Here is a 22,571-nt window from a genome sequence, read left to right as displayed (position 1 = left end):
TTTGATAGGACATGATCACTTACCTCTGAGAATCTGTTTTTGGCTGGATCCCTGTGGTGAATGCAGCTATGTGGTCTGACCCCTAAGCTGTGGCACCAGGAAGCAGTTTGTACATAACACTGCAAGATTGTCAGCAGTCACACAGCAAAATGGGTCCAGTGGTACTTGAAAGACAAAAGAAAAGTCATTCCAGCATTCAGCTTCCCTAGTCAGAGCTCCCTCATCAGGTGTCCAGGCCTGTTTATCAGAGGAACAACAGGACAGCCATATTGGACATCTTTTTGGACAGCAAATACCCCAGGAATTAGGCACAGTGCTCTATGAACTCAGCATCCCAAATATATAGAAATAACATATTTTTAAGAAATCCTTGGTACTGTATCGATATTCTGTGCTGTCCCCCAAAAACATTAGTGCTTGGATTGTTAACAAGCCTGTTTGTATGTTTTGTTTCATTCACAATGGCTCTCACTTTATTCTGTGGAATATTAAACAATTTGAGTTACACTGGAAAGGGGGTGAGGGGAGACCGTGCAGTGTCCCCTGAATATGACAGTCTAAGATGGTGCAGGGAGAATTGAGTTCTATCACTCCCGTCCTACAGAGTTCAGTTCACCACTGAAATCTAATCCACTTAACCCTTCATACCACTTTGGCTTATGTCTCTCATAGAATTGAATGCAAGCTAGTTGGACTGATGGAAGAATGTATAATCTCCCAATAACAGAGCGAGTGGGGCACTCAAGCACCTACCTATGGAAGGTGCTTGAGTGGAATGGATGGAAGAATGTATAATCTCCCAATAACAGGGCGAGTGGGGCACTCAAGCACCTACCTATGTTTGCATTCCTCGAATGTCCTGTGTACAAATGCACTTACTGGTGTGCTGTGGCACATTTGCATGCTCTGGTACCACACCGCCAGCACACGGCTCTCTGCCATTGATTAGTGATGTGCTAATGTGTGATACCTGAAAACTTAAGATATGATGAGGCACATTTAGGATGTTTCCCTAGGGTGTGCAGTGCTGCAGGCAGACTTGGGAACTGGAAGGGAAGGGAAACGAAGCCTTGTAGAGTGCTCTCTTAAGAGAGAAAGTTTGGTGCAGTGGTGAAGTGTGTAGATTCTGATCTGGGAGAACTGGGTTTGATTCCCCACTCTTCCACTTGCAGCTGCTGGAATGGCCTTGGGTCAGCTATAGTGGTTAAGTGCGCGGACTCTTATCTGGGAGAACCGGGTTTGATTCCCCCCTCCTCCACTTGCACCTGCTGGAATGGCCTTGGGTCAGCCATAGTGGTTAAGTGAGTGGACTCTTATCTGGGAGAACTGGGTTTGATTCCCCACTCCTCCTCTTGCAGCTGCTGGAATGGCCTTGGGTCAGCCATAGTGGTGAAGTGAGTGGACTCTTATCTGGGAGAACCGGGTTTGATTCCCCCCTCCTCCACTTGCAGCTGCTGGAATGGCCTTGGGTCAGCAATAGCTCTAATAGAGAGTCAGTTGGGTGTAGTGGTTAAGTGTGCGGACTCTTATCTAGGAGAACCGGGTTTGATTCCCCCCTCCTCCACTTGCACCTGCTGGAATGGCCTTGGGTCAGCCAGAGCTCTTGTAAGAGATTGTGAGCTGCTCAGAGAGGGTATAAACCTGCAGTCAGTCGAAGCAGGTGAGGAGGAGGCTGGCATCGCTCTGGAGTGCCCCCTGCCAAGAGAGCCAATGAGCTGGTGCAGGAGGGGAGCAGGCCTTTGTGTGGGGCGCCAGGAGGGGGCCCTGGGCAAATGCCTAATTTGCGGAGAGGGCGCGGAGCCTGGTGGGCGAGACTTCTGCATGCACCCGTTGCTCAGGGGGAGCCGGAGGCTGAGCAGCTGCAGCGGGCTCCTCGGGGGGGGGGGGGGGGGAGGGAGGCCCCGCCCCTCCTCTCCTCCTTCCCTTCCCTTCCCTTCCCGGGGCTGGTCCAGGCCGGGTTCCGGCGGCGGCCGGCGGCGTAGTAGCGGGGAGGGCTGTGTCAGTCCTTTTTCCTTGTTGTGTTTCTGTTACGCATCGCCATCTTGTTGCACCGCCCGCCGCCGCCGCCGCCGCCTCTCGTCTGCCGCCCGGCGGGAGGGAGGGAGGGAGCGCTCGGTGCCCGGCCTGGCCCGGCCTGCCTGCCCGGCTCCTCGCCCGCCTCCGCCCGCTCCTCGCCCGCCCGCCCGCCCGGCCGAGACATGAGCATTGAGACGCTGCTGGAGGCCGCCCGCTTCCTGGAGTGGCAAGCCCAGCAGCAGCAGCAGGCGCCGCGCGGTAAGCACGGGGGGGGGCGGGGGCGGGGGCGCGCTCCGGGGGGGGAGGGGGCTGCGCAGGGACCCCCTCCCCTCCCCCCTCCCCCCCGGCAGGGCGGGGCTCGATGGAGCGGCCGCTCAGGCACTCCCATTGGCGGGCGGAGGGGCGAGGGGTGACGTGCCCTGCCCGCCCCGCCCTCTACCACGTGCGCGGGGCGGGGGGAGGGGCGGGGGCTGCGGGGGCTTTCGCTTTGGCCTCTCGGCTCGCGGGGGGGGGGGGGGGCAGCCCCGGGAACGCCGCCTCAGGGTCGCCAGGCTGCGGGCCTCTTCCCCTGCCCGGAGCTCGTCTTGCTCAGTGGACAGCCCGAGATTGCAGCCTGCACAACCTCTGCCTTTCAAGGCCGCAGAGCTCTCTGGGTTTAGAAAGATGCAGCTCTGTTTCAGGTTGTGCGGGGATTCATTTGGGGTGGGGACAAGCAGGACTTGGGGGGGACACGCGGCAGGCTGCTCGATCACGCCGAAAAGGAACTACCTGGTTTTCGCTTCTTGGTGTTGCTTTTGGCTCCTGCAATCTCTTAACAAATGTCATATCAGCGGTCTCTGCATAGGGATGTGTGTTCTTACTCTGGCTGGCATATATTCCCTCTTTGCCCTCTGTTTGGTCCTGTCCATAGGCACCTGTGAAGAGTTTTCCAGTATAGCAGAAGTCAAGTGGCACCTTGGAAGACTCTCAGTTTTTCCCCTAGTGTAAGCTTCTGTGAGTCAGAGCTTATTTTATCAGACATGGAGTGTAAATCCATAGCATTTATCATGAAAGAAGTGGATTTCCATTCCATACAGCACAAGCCAACTGATGAAGTGGGCCACCGTAGTCCATGCAGCTTGGAGCAAAATAAATTGTAGATTTATTTTGGTAAAATACATGCAGGTACATAGCACATCTCTCATGCTAATATCTGATTACTACCTCCCCTTATTTTTGATCCAGGTCTGAAGTGTATTTAGTGATAAAATGCATATTTTTTTTGAAACATCCCTTTCTACCTTGTAAAGATCTTTGTGGTAGATTACTGCAAGATTTTAAAAAATACAAATACAAAGAAATATGATTTCTTCACTTGTAAAAGGGCTGAAATTTTGCTATTGGTGTATAGGCCTGTATAATGATGCATTTGGATCTGTTTAAAGAGCTGACTGTGATATTATCTGGGAACCTCCATACTATGTATACATAAGTGGCCCTGCAAATGAGTCCATATAAGTTACTAGTTTACTCCACATTTTCATTTCTTTTTCAACACATCCATATAGTATGCTTGTTTACTCCTCTGAGGTTACTCTCCAGTAATGGACTCTTGGCACTCTGGTAGCCTAAGAAAAGAAGCCAGCCTAAAGGTTTCCATCATGGGTGTCAGGAGGTAACTCTTGGTCACCATAGGGGAGGTGGTAGAAGGTTTCTAGGAAATACAGGGTGGGGAGATGAGCTGTGGTAATGCCATGCTAAGGGAGATGTACTCAGCCTGTGCTCAGAGGCCTTCTCAGATCCCCTGAGGGAGGCCTTGTGTTCAAAACGCATTCTGGGCTGGAGTTCCCTTTTCCAAGTACATCTTGCTAATGGAGAGAGTTGGCACACAACTGGTCAGCAGAACACAAGAGGCAGTCCTACAGTGTCAGACAAGAATTCTTTCGAACCCAACCTGTTTCCCCCAGTGGCTTTCAAGAAGCCCCAAACCAGCTCAGAAAGCCAACAAATGTTTGGCCATTGTTTGTCCCACCAGCGACTGGAATTCGGAGGTACACTGCCTCTGAATATGGAGGCTCCATTTAGCCCTTATGGCTAATTGTGTCTATTTGGATCAGCTTCTGATTTTTCCTACCTTCATTATCCTCCTGCTGTCACCTGCCTCCAGCTCCTGTTGAATTCCAGCTAGGGTTCCCTTCAGGGCAGGAAGCTGTCTGTTGTTTACTTTGCAGAGCACCACATGCACACTCGCCACACAAATCATACTCCTCCCCTCGACAAAGTTCTGTCTGCCCACCAGTCTGCCAGCGTGGAAGCTGATCTGGATAGGGTTTGCTTAGCTGAGCTCTGACAGAGTTTGAGGCCATTTGCTCTGGGCAGTCCCAGTGAAATTTTGCTGGAAGGTTTCTGTAAAGATGTGCCTGGCCATGTTAGCAGACCAAGGGGGCGGGGACTGTGTGGCATTGCAGAGCCAGAGGCGTGGCCTGGAAGTGAAGCTTCAGATCTTCTCAGGGATTCCCTTTGTTGCCTACTGCTTATTACTGTCACTTTGGAAGGGGAGCGAGTCTTTCCTGTGAGGTGGTGTGAAGTCAGCAATGGGTAGCATACGTTTTTCCAACCTCAAGGGAGGAACCAGTGTGTTTTATTATACAATGCTGTGATGGAAGGTAGCCTGAAACGTATTATTTTAAGTGATGAGTCATGCAAAGAAAGGTGGAGGAGAGGAAATGAAAATGAAAACTAAGTTTCCTCAGGTAACTGCACAGTCATCGATCTAATCCCACCAGTTCTCAGTGTCTGTGTCCAAAGCTGGGGCCACAACACAGAGTCAGAAAACAAAGAAACAGTATAGCACTGTGAGAAGCATTGCCAAAACTATCTCATTAATAAAATGAAATGTTTACAATCTGTTTGTGTCGGAATGTCTTATTCGAACTAAACATTATCCAATTGAAACAAATAATCTGACTACACTATTAATCAGATTGGTCAGGCTGCACCTGGAGTCTTGTGTGCAGCGCAGTTCTGGAGGCCTCACTTTGAGATGGGTGTAAACAGAATGGAGCGGGTGCAGAGGAGAGCAACAAGGATGATCAGGGGCCTGGAGACCAAGCCCAAGGAAGAAAGGCGGAGGGACTTGGGAGTGTTCAGTCTGGAGAAGAGGAGGTTGAGGGGGGACATGATTGCCCTCTTGAAGTATCTGAAGCGCTGTTAGAGGAGGGCAGGGAGCTGTTCCTCTGGCAGCAGAGGAGAGGACTCGCAATAATGGGATTAAATTAAGGGTGGGAAGGAACTGGCTGGATATTAGGAAAACCTTTTTACAGTAAGAAAGTGGAATCATCTTCCTAGGGAGGTGGTGAGCTCCCACTCACTAGCTGGACAAACATTTGTCAGGGATGCTCTAAGTCAGGTGTTGTGTTTGCTACGAGGGTTACGACATAAACGGGTCATAAAATGTAGTGCCAGGTAGCGGAGAGATAAACTTTGTAAAGGACACAGACAAACACAATTGAAATATTTTTTAAAACTTAAAATACAAACGTATAAAACTCTTGCCATATTTTGTTTAAAAAGGTAAGGTGTGATTTGACAATGCAGTTTTAAAAATAAAACATCAAGAAAAAGTACAAGGATCACAGTGGAAACTTAAAATATACAATGCTTTAAGCCTTGGAAAACATGAAATAGCTGGACAAGCTTCTCCTCCCCTCTGCCCCCCCCCCCAGTCTACTCAGATTGGCAATGCTTCTCCAGTGTATTATCCCACTTTGGCTGTGGGTTCCCAGGTTAGAGCACCAATTCTCATGTCCATTCAGCAGAGACAAGCTGACTCAAAACATCAACCCTTTATTTGCAAGGACGCAACTCCAGGAAGCAGCAGCTTCATCTGGGGCCATACTAAAGCTGGAAAGTGAAACACACTGCAGCACAGACAAAGTTGCAAGAAAAATTTGGAATGGATTTTCCATTAAGGTCTCTGGGCCCAGATAGGCTATCTATTTGGATGCAGGGATCTTAATGCAAAATCCATTCTGCATTTTCATTGCAGTTTTGCCAGTTGAGCTTCTTGCTGCAGCTGGTAAAGACAAGGCAAAAGGAGCTGGGAACTTCAGCGGCCTCAGAGCTTCAAAGAGTGAGGACAGGATGAGGGGGAGGGGGGGAGAAAAGAGCCAGTGGGCCTGATTAAAGGTCTGGGCAGGCTGGTTCTGGCCCATGGGCTAGACATTTCACACCCCTGATCTAGGTTGATTCTGCATTTAGTAGGGGGTTGGCCCCTTCCAACTCTGATTTCATCATTATCTTGAATGTTTTAATCACATGGCATATAAATGGAGCAACTGCACGTTATATAAATTGCAATGAGCTTGGATACAATGTATATAGGAATATATACAAAGTTCCTATAGATCAATTCAATGTACAGCCTGACCAATCTGGCCTTCGACACAGTTCCTCATTATTTATTATTTATTTATTTTATCAAATGTATATCCTGCCCTCCTCTAACGGGCTCATTAAGTTTGATACAGTAAGATCCTGTTAACGATTCTTGCAGATTTCTTCACTTTTTGTTATTATGTTCAGTTCCAGATTATAATTGCATGAGAATACATTGAACACCTCCTTGAATAGTTCAGCTTTGAAGATATGTACATTTGAAACAGGTGGAAATTTAGATGCTCATTCCCAGATTGTTTAAATTATATTTGATCGTTCTGCGTTGGCAGTTCTTATCACAGTGCTATAGTGTTTCTTTCTTTTCCTACTCTGGCAGGCAGCAGCTCTCTGGGATCTTAGGTGAAGAGATGGCTTTCCCAGCACTGCTTAACCTGGGATCAAACCTGGGACTTTGTGTGCATAAAGCAGGTGTTCTGCCATTGAGCTGTGACTCCCTCAGAGGCAGACCCGTCTTTGAGCGTCTGAAGAACTGCTTTGCCACATCATACCAAAGCCTCACATGCCCAGTGTCCTGTTCCCAACAAGGGCATGAAGGTAATGAGGCTTTCCCTATTTGTTTTTTTAGTGTTTGCACAGAAGTACTTTTCTGTACTTGGAAGTTTGATGTTGATGGACACATGAGCTACAGAACTTTTGTTTCAGAACTGTCAGGCTACTTCAACATCGGAATACAATACAAAAACAATGGAGTGATAGTATATGCAATTATAACAACAGTTGTAACCAACACTAGGCAATAATTAATAAACATTCGTTTTCACGCTGAAGTTCTGTTAGCCCATGAAGTCCAGACAAAGACCCCGGGTGTTTTTTATTTCTTCTTTTCAATTTTTAGAAAATCTTCAACAATGGTGTAAGCTTCAAAGTTGTATTTGGATGCCAAAGAAAGAATAATGCCAGCTACAATTAGTGCTATTACTTCCTTATCTTCCTTTGCTATTACTGCCTTATCTTCCTTTCCAAAATCTCTAAGCACTCTCATGGATTCAAGACTTACATTGGCTAGAAGATGCTATTCTAACCGATGTAAGGCTTGAATCCGTGACAGCACTTAGAGATTTTGGAAAGGAAGATAAGGCAGTAATAGCGAAGGAAGATAAGGAAATAATAGCAATACTTGTAGCTGGCATTTGGCATCCAAATACAATTTTGAAGCTTACACCACTTTGAAGGTTTTCTAAAAATTGAAAAGGAGAAATAAAAAACACCTGGGGTCTTTGTCCGGACTTCATGGACTTACAGAACCTCAGCGTGAAAATGAATGTTTATTAATTGTTGCCTAGTGTCAGTTACAACTGTTATTATAATTACTTGGACATAGGTCCACCAATTCAATGTTGTCTCCACTGACTCTCAGCAGCTCTCCACGGTCTCATTGAAATCCTTAGAACTGAAGATGGCATACAGAGCATACAAAGAACAGTTATGTACACTCTAGCACAAAAAAACTTGCCTATAGCTTCATAATAATAATAATAGTTCCATGCTGTCATGTTGCAGCTGACCCATGGCAACTCTGGACTGGAGTTTTCAAGGCAAGAGACATTCAGAGGTGGCTTGTTTTGCCTGCCTCTGCATAGTGTCCCTGGGCTTCCTTGGTCTCCCATCCAAATACTGACCATGGCCCACACTGCTTAGCTTGTGAGATCAGGCTTGGCTGGGCTTTCAGGCTGCTGTCAGGGAAGCTGAAAGACTGATGCCCGAGGTCAGGAAATGCATCGTTGAAGAGAGGCCTGAACTTGTAGCTGACATCTGCAAGCCTGTGTAGACCTTGTAAGATTGCTTTTTCTAATGACAGTCTACTCTGCTCAGGCATCTGTTCTTTTACTACTACTATTACTTTTTTTGCAGTTTGTAGGCTGTTTTGGAGGTGTTTGTTGATGATAAAAGGGTGCTGAAGGATTTGTTTGATTTGTGCTGAGTGTTGGGAGTTCCCAAACTGTTCGTGTTGGAAAATCCGTTATTCATTTGCTCTCTTCTTAACGTCTTCTGAGTTCTTCACAAAATGCTGTATTTTTCCAGTGGTCATGAGATAGTTCTTTCTTGTGAACTTGGCCAGTGCTTGCCATTTCAATTTGGGCCCAAGGGACTAGGGAACTTGGAAAGGCTGCCTTTTCCTAGGGCTGAGAGCTTGTGGAACAAGTCACTGGAACCACCTTGTGATGTCTTATGGCTCAAGGCTTTGCGGTGTCCTTGAGTTGCATCTACCTAAATGGCCACACTCTTCTTGGGGCATGTCTATATTACAGGAAGTGGGAGGCAGATGATGCCAGAGTGAGATCCCATCTAGGCCATGCCTGCCTACCAACCTAGGGTTGGTGACTTCCACCCACCTGGGCAGGTGGTGAGTTCTTTGTGAGTCATAGAGGAGAATGAAACCACCAGAAAAGCTATGCTGGACTGAGCCACAGGTCCATTTAATTCAGCATCCTGTTTTCCTTGGGGGGCAATCAGATGTCCTGGAAGGCTTGCAAGCAGAGGGCTGTTGTGACCAATGCGATTGGTGGATCTGCCCTTTGTGAATTTTGTCTGATTCCTTTTAAAGCCATCTGGCTTAATGCAGGAGACTCCATCTTGTAGCAGTGGATTCCATCAGTTTGATGATGTTTTGTTGTGAAGGCTTACTTTATTATTTTCTGTCCCATAGCTGCTCCCTGAATTATGATAAGTCAGGGGAGGGAGAAGTTCCACCCCTCATCCACTTTCATATTGTGCGTAATTTTATTAATCCCTGGCATGTCACACACACTATCACAAGTCTATTTCTTCTAAACTGAACTCTCCCAACTCAGCCTTTCTCCATAAGGAAGATACTGCATAATTTCAATCATTTTGTTGACTCTTTTATGCACTTTCCCCAGCTCTCTGATACCCTTTTTGGGGATGGGGTGACCAGAACTGTTCACAGGGTTCCAAATGTTCTCTCCCAGGGCAATTATGATGCTGGTTGTCTTATTTTCAGCCCCTTAAAGCCAGAGAGTTCCATAAGAGCTACAGAGGGGACAAAATACTTGTATTCAGCTCTTGCTGGTGACAGAGGAGAGAATAATGCCCTTCAGAAGTGTCTCAAGTTTGATTCCTGCTCTGTGGCCAAATCTCGTTTTTGGAAAGCCAGTATGTGCAATTCCCATGCTTGGGGGATTGGATACACATATGGAGGGGATTGGATCAACATCTGGAGCAGAGGTCCATGAGTGGCTATTAGCCATGTATTGGTGGAACTCTTTGTCAGGGGCAGTGATGCTCTGTATTCTTGGTGCTTGTGGGGGAGGGGACAGTGGAGGGCTTCTAGTGTCCTGGTCCCACTGATGGACCTCCTGATGACACCTGGGTTTTTTGGCCCTGTGTGACACAGAGTGTTGGACTGGATGAGCCACTGGCCTGATCCAACATGGCTTCTCTTGTGTTCTTGTGTAATGATGTGTTAAATTATTCAGGGTTCTGAATCCCTCCAGAGGAAGGGAAGGCAAGGCAGAGCTGAAGTTAGGGAGTGCAATCTCCCTTCCTTGCAGATCCCCCTTTTGTTAGAAGCAATTCCTGATATATTTTTGGTTCTCTTGGTCTGGGGAATTTAAAGAACTGATGCAAGCAGATGGCAGGTATATTGTGAAGTTTGCCCAGATTCAGTCAAGGAGGCTCCTCGGATGAGTGCAGAAAAAGCTTTATTGGAAAGATCCGTAGCAAACACTCAGCAAGGTGATCCCTGGCAGAACTGGCTTAATCAAAACTCAAGCACATATTTATACAAAGATATAATGGTTTTATTTATTTATTTCCACAGATTTAAAGGCCGCTCTTTCCCATAGTGGGCTCAGGGCGGCTTCCAACATAATAAAATCAAAACAGTTTAAAAATAATTAGAACAGTTTAACAGTTAAAACAGTTTAAAATTAAAACAATTAAGCTACAGCTCTAAGTAGCATGCCCAGAGTTTGCGCTTTACACCCATTTAAAAAGATTCCCAGGCCTTTACACTATCGACATCCAGTTCAAGGTTAGCTTTCTGTGGGCAGCAGCATCTGCCTGGGCCAGCCAAGTCTGTCGCCTTGGATACCAGATAACAACATTCCTTGAGGAAGTGTTCTAAGGCTGCTCTTAGTAATTGGGAAACTAGTACAGATTAAAAGAGCTAGACTACAACTCTTGTTCTCCCTTGCACACGAGTTGGTGGGCAGTCATTATGTGGAGGATCCTGTAAAATATGGTTGCCTCCTACCACAACCTGAATGTAGCTCAGTCCCTTCTGCTATCTCAGAATTCTGCTGCATCATTTGGCAGACCAGATGCTCTGACTATTCCACTGTTTTAGTTCTGTGCATGTAAGATTTTTGAGGAAAGTCTGCAGCTCCTCTTTCTTCTCTTTGAGATTCACTTCCTCTCTCCTGTGCCCTTCCTAGTTCTCTTTTGCCTGAGAGATCCAAGATGCTGTCTTAAAAAAGATTGCATGGGCAAAGTCTTTTGTTCGTTTGTTTCTGCTCCAGATTATGCAGATACAGAACTGGAATGGAGCATAGAATGCAGAATCTGAAATACCATTGATTTGAAAAAGGAAAGTTTCAAGTCCTTCAGGATTGAAAAACAGACTGAAAAATGAGAGCCTGGGTAATCCAGGAAAACCAGAGCAGAATTTTTCTGACAATCCAAGGTTGGGTGTTTTGTGCTGTGCATGTGTGTCTGCCTCTCCTTCAATGCCTCCGACATGAAAGGCTAAAAAAAAACACCCCAAGTCAGATGCAGCATTGATTTTTGCATTGTGCAGATTAATAACGACTGCAAGTTGTGGAATCTCTTTTTGTAGTGTAGGATTACGGTTGTAATTTCCCCTTCCTTCCAACTTTGCTGAATATGGCTACTGAACTCTGAGGATTGCCCTTTGCTGCTGTTGTTTAAATCCCCGCCTCACCATCCCTCTAAAACAACACGCTATACCGCAGATGCTGTGTGCAGTTGCGTCACTGATGCTCGGCAGTTGGGTGGCGGTCCTGGCGTGGTATTTGTGGGATAGGCTTGGCTTGAGTTTCTGGCTGCAAGCCAGTGGCTCTGTTGTGTTTATGTTCCACGGTGTGGAGCAGGCAGGCATGTGCTTGAGAACTGGCCCAGGGAACAGAGAGGCATTTCCCTCTGCAGCTTCTGGCAGGCACAACGATTTTTTCAGCTCCTTTGCCTGGGAACTCTTTACCCAGTGCTGTGCAGCTGATCATGGGGTGAAGTATGGTGGCAGTGAAGGCTTTTGTTGTTCTCCAGAATCTAGTGGCCATTGATGGACAGCAGGGTGCTTCTTGGAAGCTGCCATAAAGTGTTCCAGGGTGACCTTGGGCCAGTCATTCTCTCTCAGCAGAGCCGGCCTCACAGGGTTGTTGTGAGAATAAATGGAGAAGGGGAAACTCATGTGCATTACCCTGAGCTTGCTAGAGGAGGGCAGGATTTTAAAAATGTGGCAGATAAATATATGCCACTTCTCTGTTTCCAGGGCACTCAGTGCAGCATAGACCACCTTTTCTCTCCTCTGGTGGGTCAGACTTATCCATATTGGGAAATTCCTGGAGATTTGTGGGCAGAGCTAAGGGGCACGGAGTCAAGGAGGCAGGTGGTCAGCCTCACAGCACCCCGAATCCTGTCAACATCAGCTTGGGTGAGCCAGCTGAAGTTATCAAAGACTGAATCCAAAGACAGCCAAGGGGCCTCCAGTATGGGTGCTGTGAGGTTGACCACCTGCCTCCTTGACCCCATACCCCTCAGCCGTGTGGGGTTGCAAGGGCCACTGGAAGATACCAGTTTGCCCCTAAGTACAGGGACATTTACAATGGGGCTAAATAATAATAATAATAATAATAATAATAATAATAATAATAATAATAATAATAATAATAATAATTTTTTATTTCTATCCCGCCCTCCCCGCCGGAGCGGGCTCAGGGCGGCTCACAACATAAAATAAACATTACATCGGTTTTACATTATAAAACATGGTTAAAACAGTTATAAATTATTAAAATTAACATAACATAACAATGTGGCGTTATAAACATTAGATTTGGTAGACTTCTAAAAAAAAGGACATTAAAACATTTCCAGCAGCATGCCTAGCTTTATCATTGATTCTGTCACTAGTTGAAGGCCATCCTGAAAAGGTGGGTCTTACAGGCCCTACGAAATTGATCTAAACATCTTAGGGCCCTCACTTCCTCAGGAAGTTGGTTCCATAGTAGTGGAGCAGTGACAGAGAAGGCCCGATCCCGGGTGGCCTTCAGTCTGGCCTCCCTTGGCCCAGGGATATTCAACTGGTTTTTCCCAGATGACCTCAGTGCCCTCTGGGGCTCGTATGGGGAGAGACGGTCCCTCAGGTAGGTAGGTCCTCGGCCATATAGGGCTTTAAAGGTAATAACCAGCACTTTGTAGCGAACTCGGTATACCACTGGCAGCCAGTGCAGCCCGCGCAGCCCCGGCTGTATGTGCTCCCATCTTGGGAGCCCCAGCAACAGCCTAGCCGCCGCGTTCTGCACCAGCTGCAGCCGCCGAGTTCGGCACAAGGGCAGCCCCATGTAGAGGGCGTTGCAGTAGTCCAGTCTCGAGGTGACCGTAGCATGGATCACCATTGCTAGGTCACGGCGCTCCAGGAAGGGGGCCAACTGCTTCGCCCGTCGAAGATGAAAAAACGCGGACTTGGCAGCGGCCGCTATCTGTGCCTCCATTGATAATGAAGGCTCCAGAAGAACCCCCAGGCTCCTGACCTTATGTGCCACTTTAAGCTGCACACCGTCAAGAACCGGCAAGGGGATTTCCCTTCCCAGGGCACCGCGACCCAAGCAAAGGACCTCTGTCTTCGTTGGATTCAACTTCAGCCCGCTTAGTCTGAGCCAACCTGCCACGGCTTGCAATGCTAGGTCCAGGCTTTCTGGGACGGAGGCAGGCCGGCCATCCATTAGTAGATAGAGCTGGGTGTCATCAGCATATTGATGGCACCCAAGCCCAAACCTCCGGGCAATCTGGGCAAGGGGGCGCATATAGATGTTAAACAACATCGGGGAGAGAACTGCCCCTTGTGGCACCCCGCATACTAGTGGGTGCCTCCGGGACCGCTCCCCCCCATGGCCACCCTTTGTCCCCGTCCTTCGAGGAAGGAGGAAAGCCACTGTAAGGCCAATCCCCCAATCCCCGTGTCGGCGAGCCGGCGGGCCAGTAGCTGGTGATCGACCGTATCAAATGCGGCCGACAGGTCCAACAATATCAGCACCACCACGCCGCCTCGGTCCAGATGCCGCTGGAGGTCATCCACCAGGCGACCAGCACTGTCTCCGTCCCATAACCAGGACGAAAGCCGGACTGGTGAGGGTCTAAGGCGGAAGTGTCATCCAAAAAGCTCTGCAACTGTAACGCCACTGCCCTCTCTATGACCTTACCTAAAAATGGTAGGTTGGAGACCGGTCGGTAGTTTGCCAATTCGGCCGGATCTGCTGTACTCTTTTTTAGGAGAGGGCGGACCATGGCCTCTTTCAAAGATGTTGGGAATTGCCCTTCCAAGAGGGATCTATTTACGATATCCCGTATAGGATATCTAAGCTCCCTCTGGCAGGATTTAATTAGCCAGAAGGGGCATGGGTCAAGGTCGCAAGTTGTAGGGCGTACAGTTGAGAGAACTTCGTCGACTTCCCCAAGACTGAGCGCGTCGAAGTGATCCAAGATAACATCAGGAGACAGGCACGGAGGTGGTGGTTGTTCCACTCTTTAAAAGGCAGAATTCAGGTCCTATGGATCTGACCAATCAGTTTCCAACCTACTGTTTCTGGGTAAGGTAATTGTGAGAGCAGTGGCTGAGCAGCTCCAGAAATTTCTGGATGGCACATCACTGCTGGATCCATTTCAAACCAGCTTCTACTCTGGCCACACAGGATGGAGACTGCGTTAGTTGCCCTCGTGGATGATCTCAGTAGGAAACTGGATGAAGGCAGGTCAGTGCTGCTGCTGCTTCTAGACCTTACAGCAGTTAACCATCAGCTGTTGACTCACTGTCTTGTCAACATGAGGATTCATGGGGTAGTCTTACAGTGACTTACCTCATTTCTTCGCAGTCATGGACAGAGGGTGGCATTGGGAGGGTTGGTGTCCCCAAGGTTCCTACTTGGATGTTATTCAACATCTGCATGCACCTTCTCATGTTTTGGGTTGACGACACCCAGCTATTTCTGTTGAAGATCAGACGCCATTCCCACACATTTAGCCAAGGGCCTGGAAGCTGTGGTTGGGTGGTTAAAGCAGAACCAGCTGAAACAGAATCTGGGCAAGACAGGTTCTCTGGCTGGGTGGGGGTACTGTGGTTGGGTAGTCTCCTGGGCCTTATCACTGGGTGCCCCTATCACTGGCTTCTACCATCAAGAGTCTGGGTATCATCCTGGATGCCACCTTGTTCATGGAGGCCCAGGTGGTGAAAGCTGCCAAGCTGGTGTTTTTCCAACTATGCCAGGTTAGGTAACTGGCTCTCTACTAGGGATGTGCAAAAAAAATATTCGGTTTTACACGGATTCGGAAGTATACGGGGGGGGGGGGGATTCGGAATCCCCGTATACTCCTGAATACCGCATTCGGAATAGCCGCATATACGGTAGATGTGCGGCTATTACCAAATATACGGCCCTATTATACCCTATGGGCCATTGAAATCAATGGCAAATAGGGTATATTTGAAGCCGCATGGAGGGGAGAGGGTTTGAGGGAGAGCCCCCAAATTTGCAGGGGACCTGCAGGGGACTCTCCCCTCCAACCCCCCCAAGTCCCAAAAAGATTGGGCCAGGGGATCCCATTCCAGGGGCACCCAAAGAGGGTGCCCCTATTCCATCATTATACCCTATGGGCCATTGAAATCAATGGCAACATAGGGCATAATTAGAGGGTACTGGGGGGCAGGGGGTTTGAGGGAGAGCCCCCAAATTTGCAGGGGACCTGCAGGGGACTCTCCCCTCCATCCCCCCCCCAAGTCCCAAAAAGATTGGGCCAGGGGGTCCCTGTCTTTGGGCTCCCCAAAAGGCCCATTGCCAACAATGATGGGGAAAGCCTAATTAGCCACTTCCTCACTGTAATTGTCGTGGGAAAAGTGGCTCTGGGGAGCAGGGGGTTTTGAGGAGAGCCCCCCAAACTGCTGTGCAGCTTCAGGGCACTGTCCCACACAAAACCCACAAGGCCAAAAAAAATTGGACCAGGGGGCCCAATTCCTGGGGCACCCAAAACCAAACCTAACCACATCAGAGAATCTCTATAGGACCCAAATGCACTACATCCCTCTATCTACTCTATGAACCCTGCAGGCCTGGAAGCAATATAAACCCAGTTGCCAACGTCACTGCCACACAAAACACAATCTGCTCAAGGTCTGCTCTGCAGACCTGGCTGCAGCAAACCCAGATGCCAGCTCTCCAGCCCTGCCCCAAATAACACGGGGAGAGCTGGCCAACCACAACAAGCCTGCTGGTTCTGGGTCTCTCACCCAGGTGCCAGCTTCCCTGCCACAGAACACACAATCTACAGATGCCAACTCTCCAGCCCTGCCCCAAACAACACGGAGAGAGCTGGCCAACCACAACAAGCATGCTGGTTCTGGGTCTCTCACCCAGGTGCCAGCTTCCCTGCCACAGAACACACAATCTACTCTATAAAAACAAGAAAGTGACCCAGCCCACACACACCCTCGCCAACCCCCACACCAACCAGAGGTAATTTAAAAAAACCAAAACAAAACCAGCAGAATCACAAAAGGCCAAGTGTTAAAAAGTGGCCTTTTCACCAACAAGAAAGCTCAGGCCAAATAAGTCAACAACACCCCCACCCCCAAACCAAGAAAAGGGACAACAGGAGAAAAGGCCAAGCAACTCAAGTGTTAAAAAATGGCCTTTTCACCAATAAGAAAGCTCAGGCCAAATCAGTCAACAAAACCCCCTCCCTAAAACCAGAACCAGGAAAAGGGGGACAAAAGTGGCCTTTTAAACAATGGAAATTAGGCCAAACAGCACCCCCCCCCCAAAGAACCCGAAGAGAAGAGTAACAGCAGCAGCACAACACAGCAGCAACAAATCCAAAACTGAATACTTTTAAAACAGTAAAAAAATTAACTTTTAACAATACAGGAACTTTGCTAACCCCTCCCCCCCAAAAAAACCCTTCACCCTAACCCCAAGAAATCCAAGCCACCCAAATCAGGAGAAGTAAAAGGACACTGCACTTTTAAAAGTCCTCTCACTAAATTAAGATATGGGCAAATTGGCAACCCCCCCAGGCCCCCTCCCCAAGCAGAAACCCCTAACCCCCTAACCCCAAATAAGCTACCCACCACCACCACCACCCAAATCTGGATAAGTAAAGGAACTCTAAGTCTTAAAAAGTCCTTTTACCAACAATAAATAAAAACAAGAACCCCAAGATTGTCTTACCTTGTCTTCTCTAGTCCAGGGAAGTCTGGTAAGGCTGAGTGAGAGAGCAGCAGGCAGCAGCTGAAGCCAAGGGCCAGCCAGCAGCAGCACAATCTCTCACACACAGCAGCAATGGAGGAGTCCAGCCAGGAAGGAAGACTCCTTAAAAAGCCCTGCAAAGCATGCATTTGCAATGCATTTTGCAAATGCATGCTTTGGATTGGCTGCTGGGGCTCCTCTTCCCCCTCCCCCCCTCCCTGATCCCATGGAGGCTATGGGAGAGGCGGGAAAAAGCAACTAAAGGCGGGAAAGTAGGCAAGCAGCTCCTTTGAGGCTGCAGAAGCTACTTTCCCGCCTTTTGAATTGACAGCCGTATACTTCCGAATAGCCATTCGTAAGTATACGGCGAGCCGTATTCGGCTGCTGTATAATGGGCTTCTATGGGGATCGGCTGCAGCCTATTCCGTATACAGCCGAATCAGTGGTGATTCGGCTGTAAATACGGTTCGGCCTAACCGAATGCACATCCCTACTCTCTACCTATCTTGCCCTGACCTATCCACTGTAATTCACACAATGGTCATCTCCAGGCAGAATACTGTAATTCACTTTACATGGGCCTGCACTTGTGCCTCACCTGGAAGCTCCAGCTGATCCAGAATGCAGCCATGCAGGTCCTTTCAGGGATCCCTCAGATGGCACACATTCAACCAGTGCACTGACTTTCTGTGGAGCACCAGATCTGGTTCAAGGTTTTGTTGTTGCTCTTTAAGGCCATTAGTGGTCATGGATCTACATATCTTTGGGACCACCTTTCTCAGTATGTCCCCTGGAAGAGCGTTTTGCTCCAGTAATAAGAACCTTCTGGTGGTCCCCAGCCTGAGAGAGATCTGGCTATCCTTGACCAGGGCCAGAGCATTTTCTGCCCTAGCTCGCACCTGGTAGAACTCTCTGCCAGAGAACATCCATGCCCTACGGGATTTATTACCTTTCCATAGGGCTTGCAAGGTAGAGATGTTCCCCCAGGCATTTGGTTGAGGACAGCAGTGGTCTGTCCCTCTCATACTACCCTTTTCCCTCTCCATATCCCCTCCACCCTGGGGGCTCACAGAGATTGATTTAATTGTCATCTTGGATATATTCTGTACTTGTGACTGTTTGAAGAAGTTCTTTTAATATGAGATTGATTTAATCTGATTGTATCTCATTTTGATGTAAGCCACCCCTGAACCCTGCTTGAGGGGAAGGGCAGCCTAGCAAATTGAATGCATGAATGAATATATGACAGGTGTGGGGTCCAGTGCTGCTTGCCAACAGTTGATAGGCAGAGGCAGAGAGAGGTACAGGACCACAGAACATGGACATTCCATTAGCTGTCATGATGTCCCTTTCTTCCATGAAGATGTCTGTTCCCCCCTTTCAAGCTGCTTCTCTTGCTGTATTCTGGAAGAGAAACATTCCTAGTTTTTTTGGATTCCAGTCCAGGAGCACCTTAGAGAACAAGATTTGGAGGGGGCAGAAGCTTTCAAGAGCTCCCCAGTAAGCCCCTTCTTTATCTTGGGAATATACTTGGGGTGTGACAGAGAAATGCGTGGAGGATCCATATTTTCTGAGGGAGAGGGCTAGCATTTGTACAAAATGGCATCTTTGGTAAATGAACTTGTTTTTAAAAGAAAGACTGTCCCATGATGGTAAAAATTGTAGTTAATTATATAAGTTTTATTTGCTTAGCTAATTAAGAGATTCTGTTTGCATATAAAGAAATAGATGTGAAGGTTAAAAAGAGCACTTTTTGTTTTTAGGCATTGCATTTATCACAGCAAAGAGGCATCCCCCTCTACTGTCACGCAGGAAAGAGTGCCTCTTCTGTGTTGACACTCACTATTTTCAAAGGTTAGAAGAATTAAAATAACACTGAATTATTTTTAAAAACTGCTGTTCAGCTAAACAAGGACTCTTACTGAGTTTATTAAAAGACTTTGTAGAAGAAAATCAGACTGCTTAACTATCAGAACTTTGCAGCCCATTTAAAAAACAGATCTTGCAAGTGGGGCCCAAAAGCTCCTTGCAGCGTCACTTTTCCCTGCTCCATTTTATCGTTACGGCTACAACCCTGTGAGGGAGGCTATGCTGAGAAGAAGTGGCTGTTTGTGGCTCAGTGGCAATGCGCTTCCGTGGCACTGTGGGGATTTGAACCTGGGTCTCCCAGATTCTTCTCCAGCACTAACCACCATGGATGCACCATGGATTTATGACTAATTTGCTCATCTTCTGTAAGCATTTTCTTCTAACTTGCATTGCATTGTGTGCCCCCTCCATCTTACGCCCCCATGATTTGCATAATTGTAGCAATTTCTGTGTAGCTGCAAAGCTCATAGATGTCCAGGGATCCCCTTGGTGTCTTGATAGTCGCATTGAGAAATTCTCCATCCAAAGTCGACTTTGCGGTCTTAAGCCCAGGACTGCAGAATTTGTTACAGCAAGGTTTTTTTTTTTTTTGGCTAATCCGGAAATTCCAGTTTGAATTAGTTAGTTCTGTTGGTCACATCCAAGCACCAAGAATGCTCGTGTATGAGCCCAGCAGAATCAGACCAAAATCCTCCTGGAGTGGGACCCTGTTTCCTGCAGAGCGGTTGTGTTTGGGAGTCTCACAAGCAGGGCACTTCTTGCCCAGGCCCCACTTCAAGTAACAATTTGATTATTGTTGTAACTTGTTGTAACCCCCCCCCCCCCCCTGCTCTGAGCCTTGCTGCAAAGGGAGGGCAGGTTAGAAGTCCGATATAATAAATATAGTTGCCTCTACAGATGGAGTTTTTAGTTGGCCTCTGATAGCAACAAGGAAGAATGATTTTGTCAATCCATTTTTATGCCCTCTTATATGAAGAAGGCAGAGGCTTGGCTGAAGAGGTCCTCTGAGCTAATGCAGAGTGCTCCAGCTGCTGCTACTTCAGTGCTGAACAGAAATCATCTTGGGCCAGAAGGTTTTTAACTGGTTAGAGGAAGCAAGTTGTAGGGGGTTGTGGGTCAGATTTCAAGGAAGGTACGGTTGGGACTAGTCAGGCGAGGCTTGCTTTAAGATGGGTTTTAAGGAGGAGAAGAAAAGCAACTAAAACAGTAGTGTGTGTGTGTGTGTGGGGGGGGTGCACATGGAACAAAAATGTGAAAGGCAGGAAAAGTGGAGTGGAGGCAGCACAGGAGGGGGAGCTCAGAGCAGAATGGAGAAGAGGAAATGCAGCCAGAGAAGCGAGGACTAGAAGCTTGAAGCCAGTGTACTGTGTATATTGATGTCAGCATAAAGGTTTTAACAGGGGCAACCTGGCCATAGAAACATATTGAGAAAAATGTCTTTTTTGACTAGTTGGCAGTTGATTTATTCTGAGTATGACACTAATTCAGTGGACTACCCCTGGTCATGCCTATTCCATTTTATTTTCCGTCAAAAACATGGCAACATTTCAGTAGCAGACCGCTTTGTTCAGAGACCAGCAATGTTCCCTCTAATTCCACCCCCCCCCCCAAGGGGAGCACTTCCCCTCCTGAGCAGAACAGAACGGCTGTCATCTTCAAATAGGCCTGGGGCACTGCGAGACCCGAGTGGCTCCGGGCTGCTGCTGAGTGGGGCTTCCTGGGTTCATGAGCAGCTTCTCAGTTACACAGCTTGGGGGGAACACTGGAGACCAATTGTCTTGTTGCTTATAGAGTTCTGTGGCTGTCATACAATGAATAGTAAGAAAAGATGGTGTTCTCTGTAGTACAGTGACACTATGGTTTGTGTTCTTATTATTATATTAACATGCAGCCATATTTCTTTTCTTCCCCCCTTTTCATTTTTTTTTGCCAGAGGAGAATGAGAAGCACGAAAAGCTTCTCCTGGAGTGTGAACAGGAGCAGAAGAAGACCAGTGTGCAGAGGATTAACCATGCCGTTCACCCCGAGGAGCCCCGCAATGAACTCCCAGCAGTCCCCTTGTCTCCTCCAGCTCCTCCTCCTCCCCCTCCACTTGCAGCCCCCATCTCCGTCATTCCCATCCCTGTGGTTGCCAGCCCCCCACAACAGGTGGCCCAGAGTGCCCTGTCCCCTCCTCTCATCCCGCGCCACCAGCCCCTCGTCACCACCACAGGCCTCAGCAAGGAAGCAGCCCTGGTGGCACCTGTGATCCAGAGGACGTCTGGCCCGCTCCTGCCTGACATCAAGGCCCCCGCACCCCATTCCGGGAGCCCTAAGCAGCTCCCCCACTATGCCGCCCCCGTCCTGGCCATCTCCCAGCACCACATGGTCCAGCACCCCATCCAGCCACAGCCACCTCCGCACCAGCCACTGCAGCAGCATCCGGTGGCCCCCCAGTCACTTGGCACTCTGAAGCTGGCTCCCTCGGAGGATGCCAAACCCAGCGAGCAAAAGAAAAGACCTGGCGGGTGAGTGGGCCGTGCTGCAGGCATCTCTGGGGCTATCAGGGGCTGCATGGAAGAGGGAGGGCTAATCTATGGGTTGGCAATCTTGCAAATCAAGAGCCAAAGGAGGACAGAATCAAGGAGGAACCAGCATAAGGAAGCCTGTTTGCATATATAAAACTATACAGCTTCTCATTACTGTCAACTGGCATGTGAATTGATCATCCACAAAGCCTGCACAGCCCAAACACTGAGTGTGATGAGTCGTTTGATAAGTAGTGGTGCACACAAGATCTCACAATAAGTAATATACACAGGAGAGCCCTGCACAGTCCCTTTAGCGCACTGGCTTAAATCTGTGCATGGTCCACAGTTGGATTTCTGGAAACTCTTCCCCTCCTTCATTTCTGTTTCTGTAGAGCCTCTCCTCAGAAATCAAAAGTCTTTTTCTATGCCTTTTTCTACCGCCAGTTTGGTGTAGTGGTTGTGTGGACCGGGGAGATCTGGGAGAACCGGGTTTGATTTCCCACTCCTCCACTTGCACCTGCTGGAATGGCCTTGGGTCAGCCATAGCTCTTGCAGAGCTGTCCTTGAAAGGGCAGCTGCTGTGAGAGCCCTCTCAGCCCCACCCACCTCACAGGGTGTCTGTTGTGGGGGAGGAAGATAAAGGTGACTGTGAGCCACTCTGAGATTCAGAGTGGAGGGCGGGATATAAATCCAATATCATCATCTTTCATAGTAGGGGTAGAGATGGGGGCTGCAAGCAAAGAACCTCTGCTTGGCACACAGAAGAACTCAGCTTCAGTCCCCAGCAGGTTCAGGCAGGAGGTGATGTGAAGGACCTCCACCTGAGACCCTGGAGAGCTGCTGCCAGTCTGAGTAGACATGGCTGACCTGGATTGACCAAGGGGGGTCTGATTCTGTATTCTTGTGGCTTTAAGAGGGAGTTAGACAGATTCATGGTGGAGAGGTCTATCAGTGGCTCCTGGCTGCAGGGAGCTCCCATGGACCAAGGCAGTGCTGGGGGGGCAGAATTGGGGAGGGGGGCTCAGCTGCTGTGCCCCTCCAGGGCCTCCTCTAGTCACTGCTGTGTGGAACAGAATGCCTGATCCAGCAGGGCTCTTCCAGTATTCTTGCATGGATGTCTGAGGCTGTAGGCTGAACATGGGACCGTTTCATTATCTAGAGCTGCTGGAGTTTCATTTTCCCTCCCCCCACAGAGTAGATCCTAAATCAAGAACTTAAGGTAATCGACCTGCATATAATGTATCAGCATAAATTTGCTCACTTTGCTTGTTGCATCCTCTTAACACAACCATTGTTCAGGATG

General features: G+C 48.4%; 1 protein-coding gene across 1 annotated transcript in view; it reads left to right on the top strand.

The window, feature by feature from the left end:
• The first annotated feature begins 2,198 nt into the window (after positions 1 to 2,198).
• The window catches only part of MNT (MAX network transcriptional repressor), a 107,880-nt gene continuing 87,507 nt past the window's right edge, over positions 2,199 to 22,571 (top strand). Inside the window, exons 1-2 of the mRNA XM_060258987.1 lie at positions 2,199 to 2,274; positions 20,692 to 21,265. Of these exons, the coding sequence (XP_060114970.1) occupies positions 2,199 to 2,274; positions 20,692 to 21,265 (650 nt within the window). The remainder of the gene's footprint in view (positions 2,275 to 20,691; positions 21,266 to 22,571) is intronic.

Source organism: Heteronotia binoei, chromosome 18, assembly GCF_032191835.1.
Source record: "Heteronotia binoei isolate CCM8104 ecotype False Entrance Well chromosome 18, APGP_CSIRO_Hbin_v1, whole genome shotgun sequence".
NCBI lineage: Eukaryota > Metazoa > Chordata > Lepidosauria > Squamata > Gekkonidae > Heteronotia > Heteronotia binoei.
The sequence above is the reverse complement of the archived record's forward strand: the minus strand, read 5'-3'. Positions and strand labels throughout refer to the sequence as shown.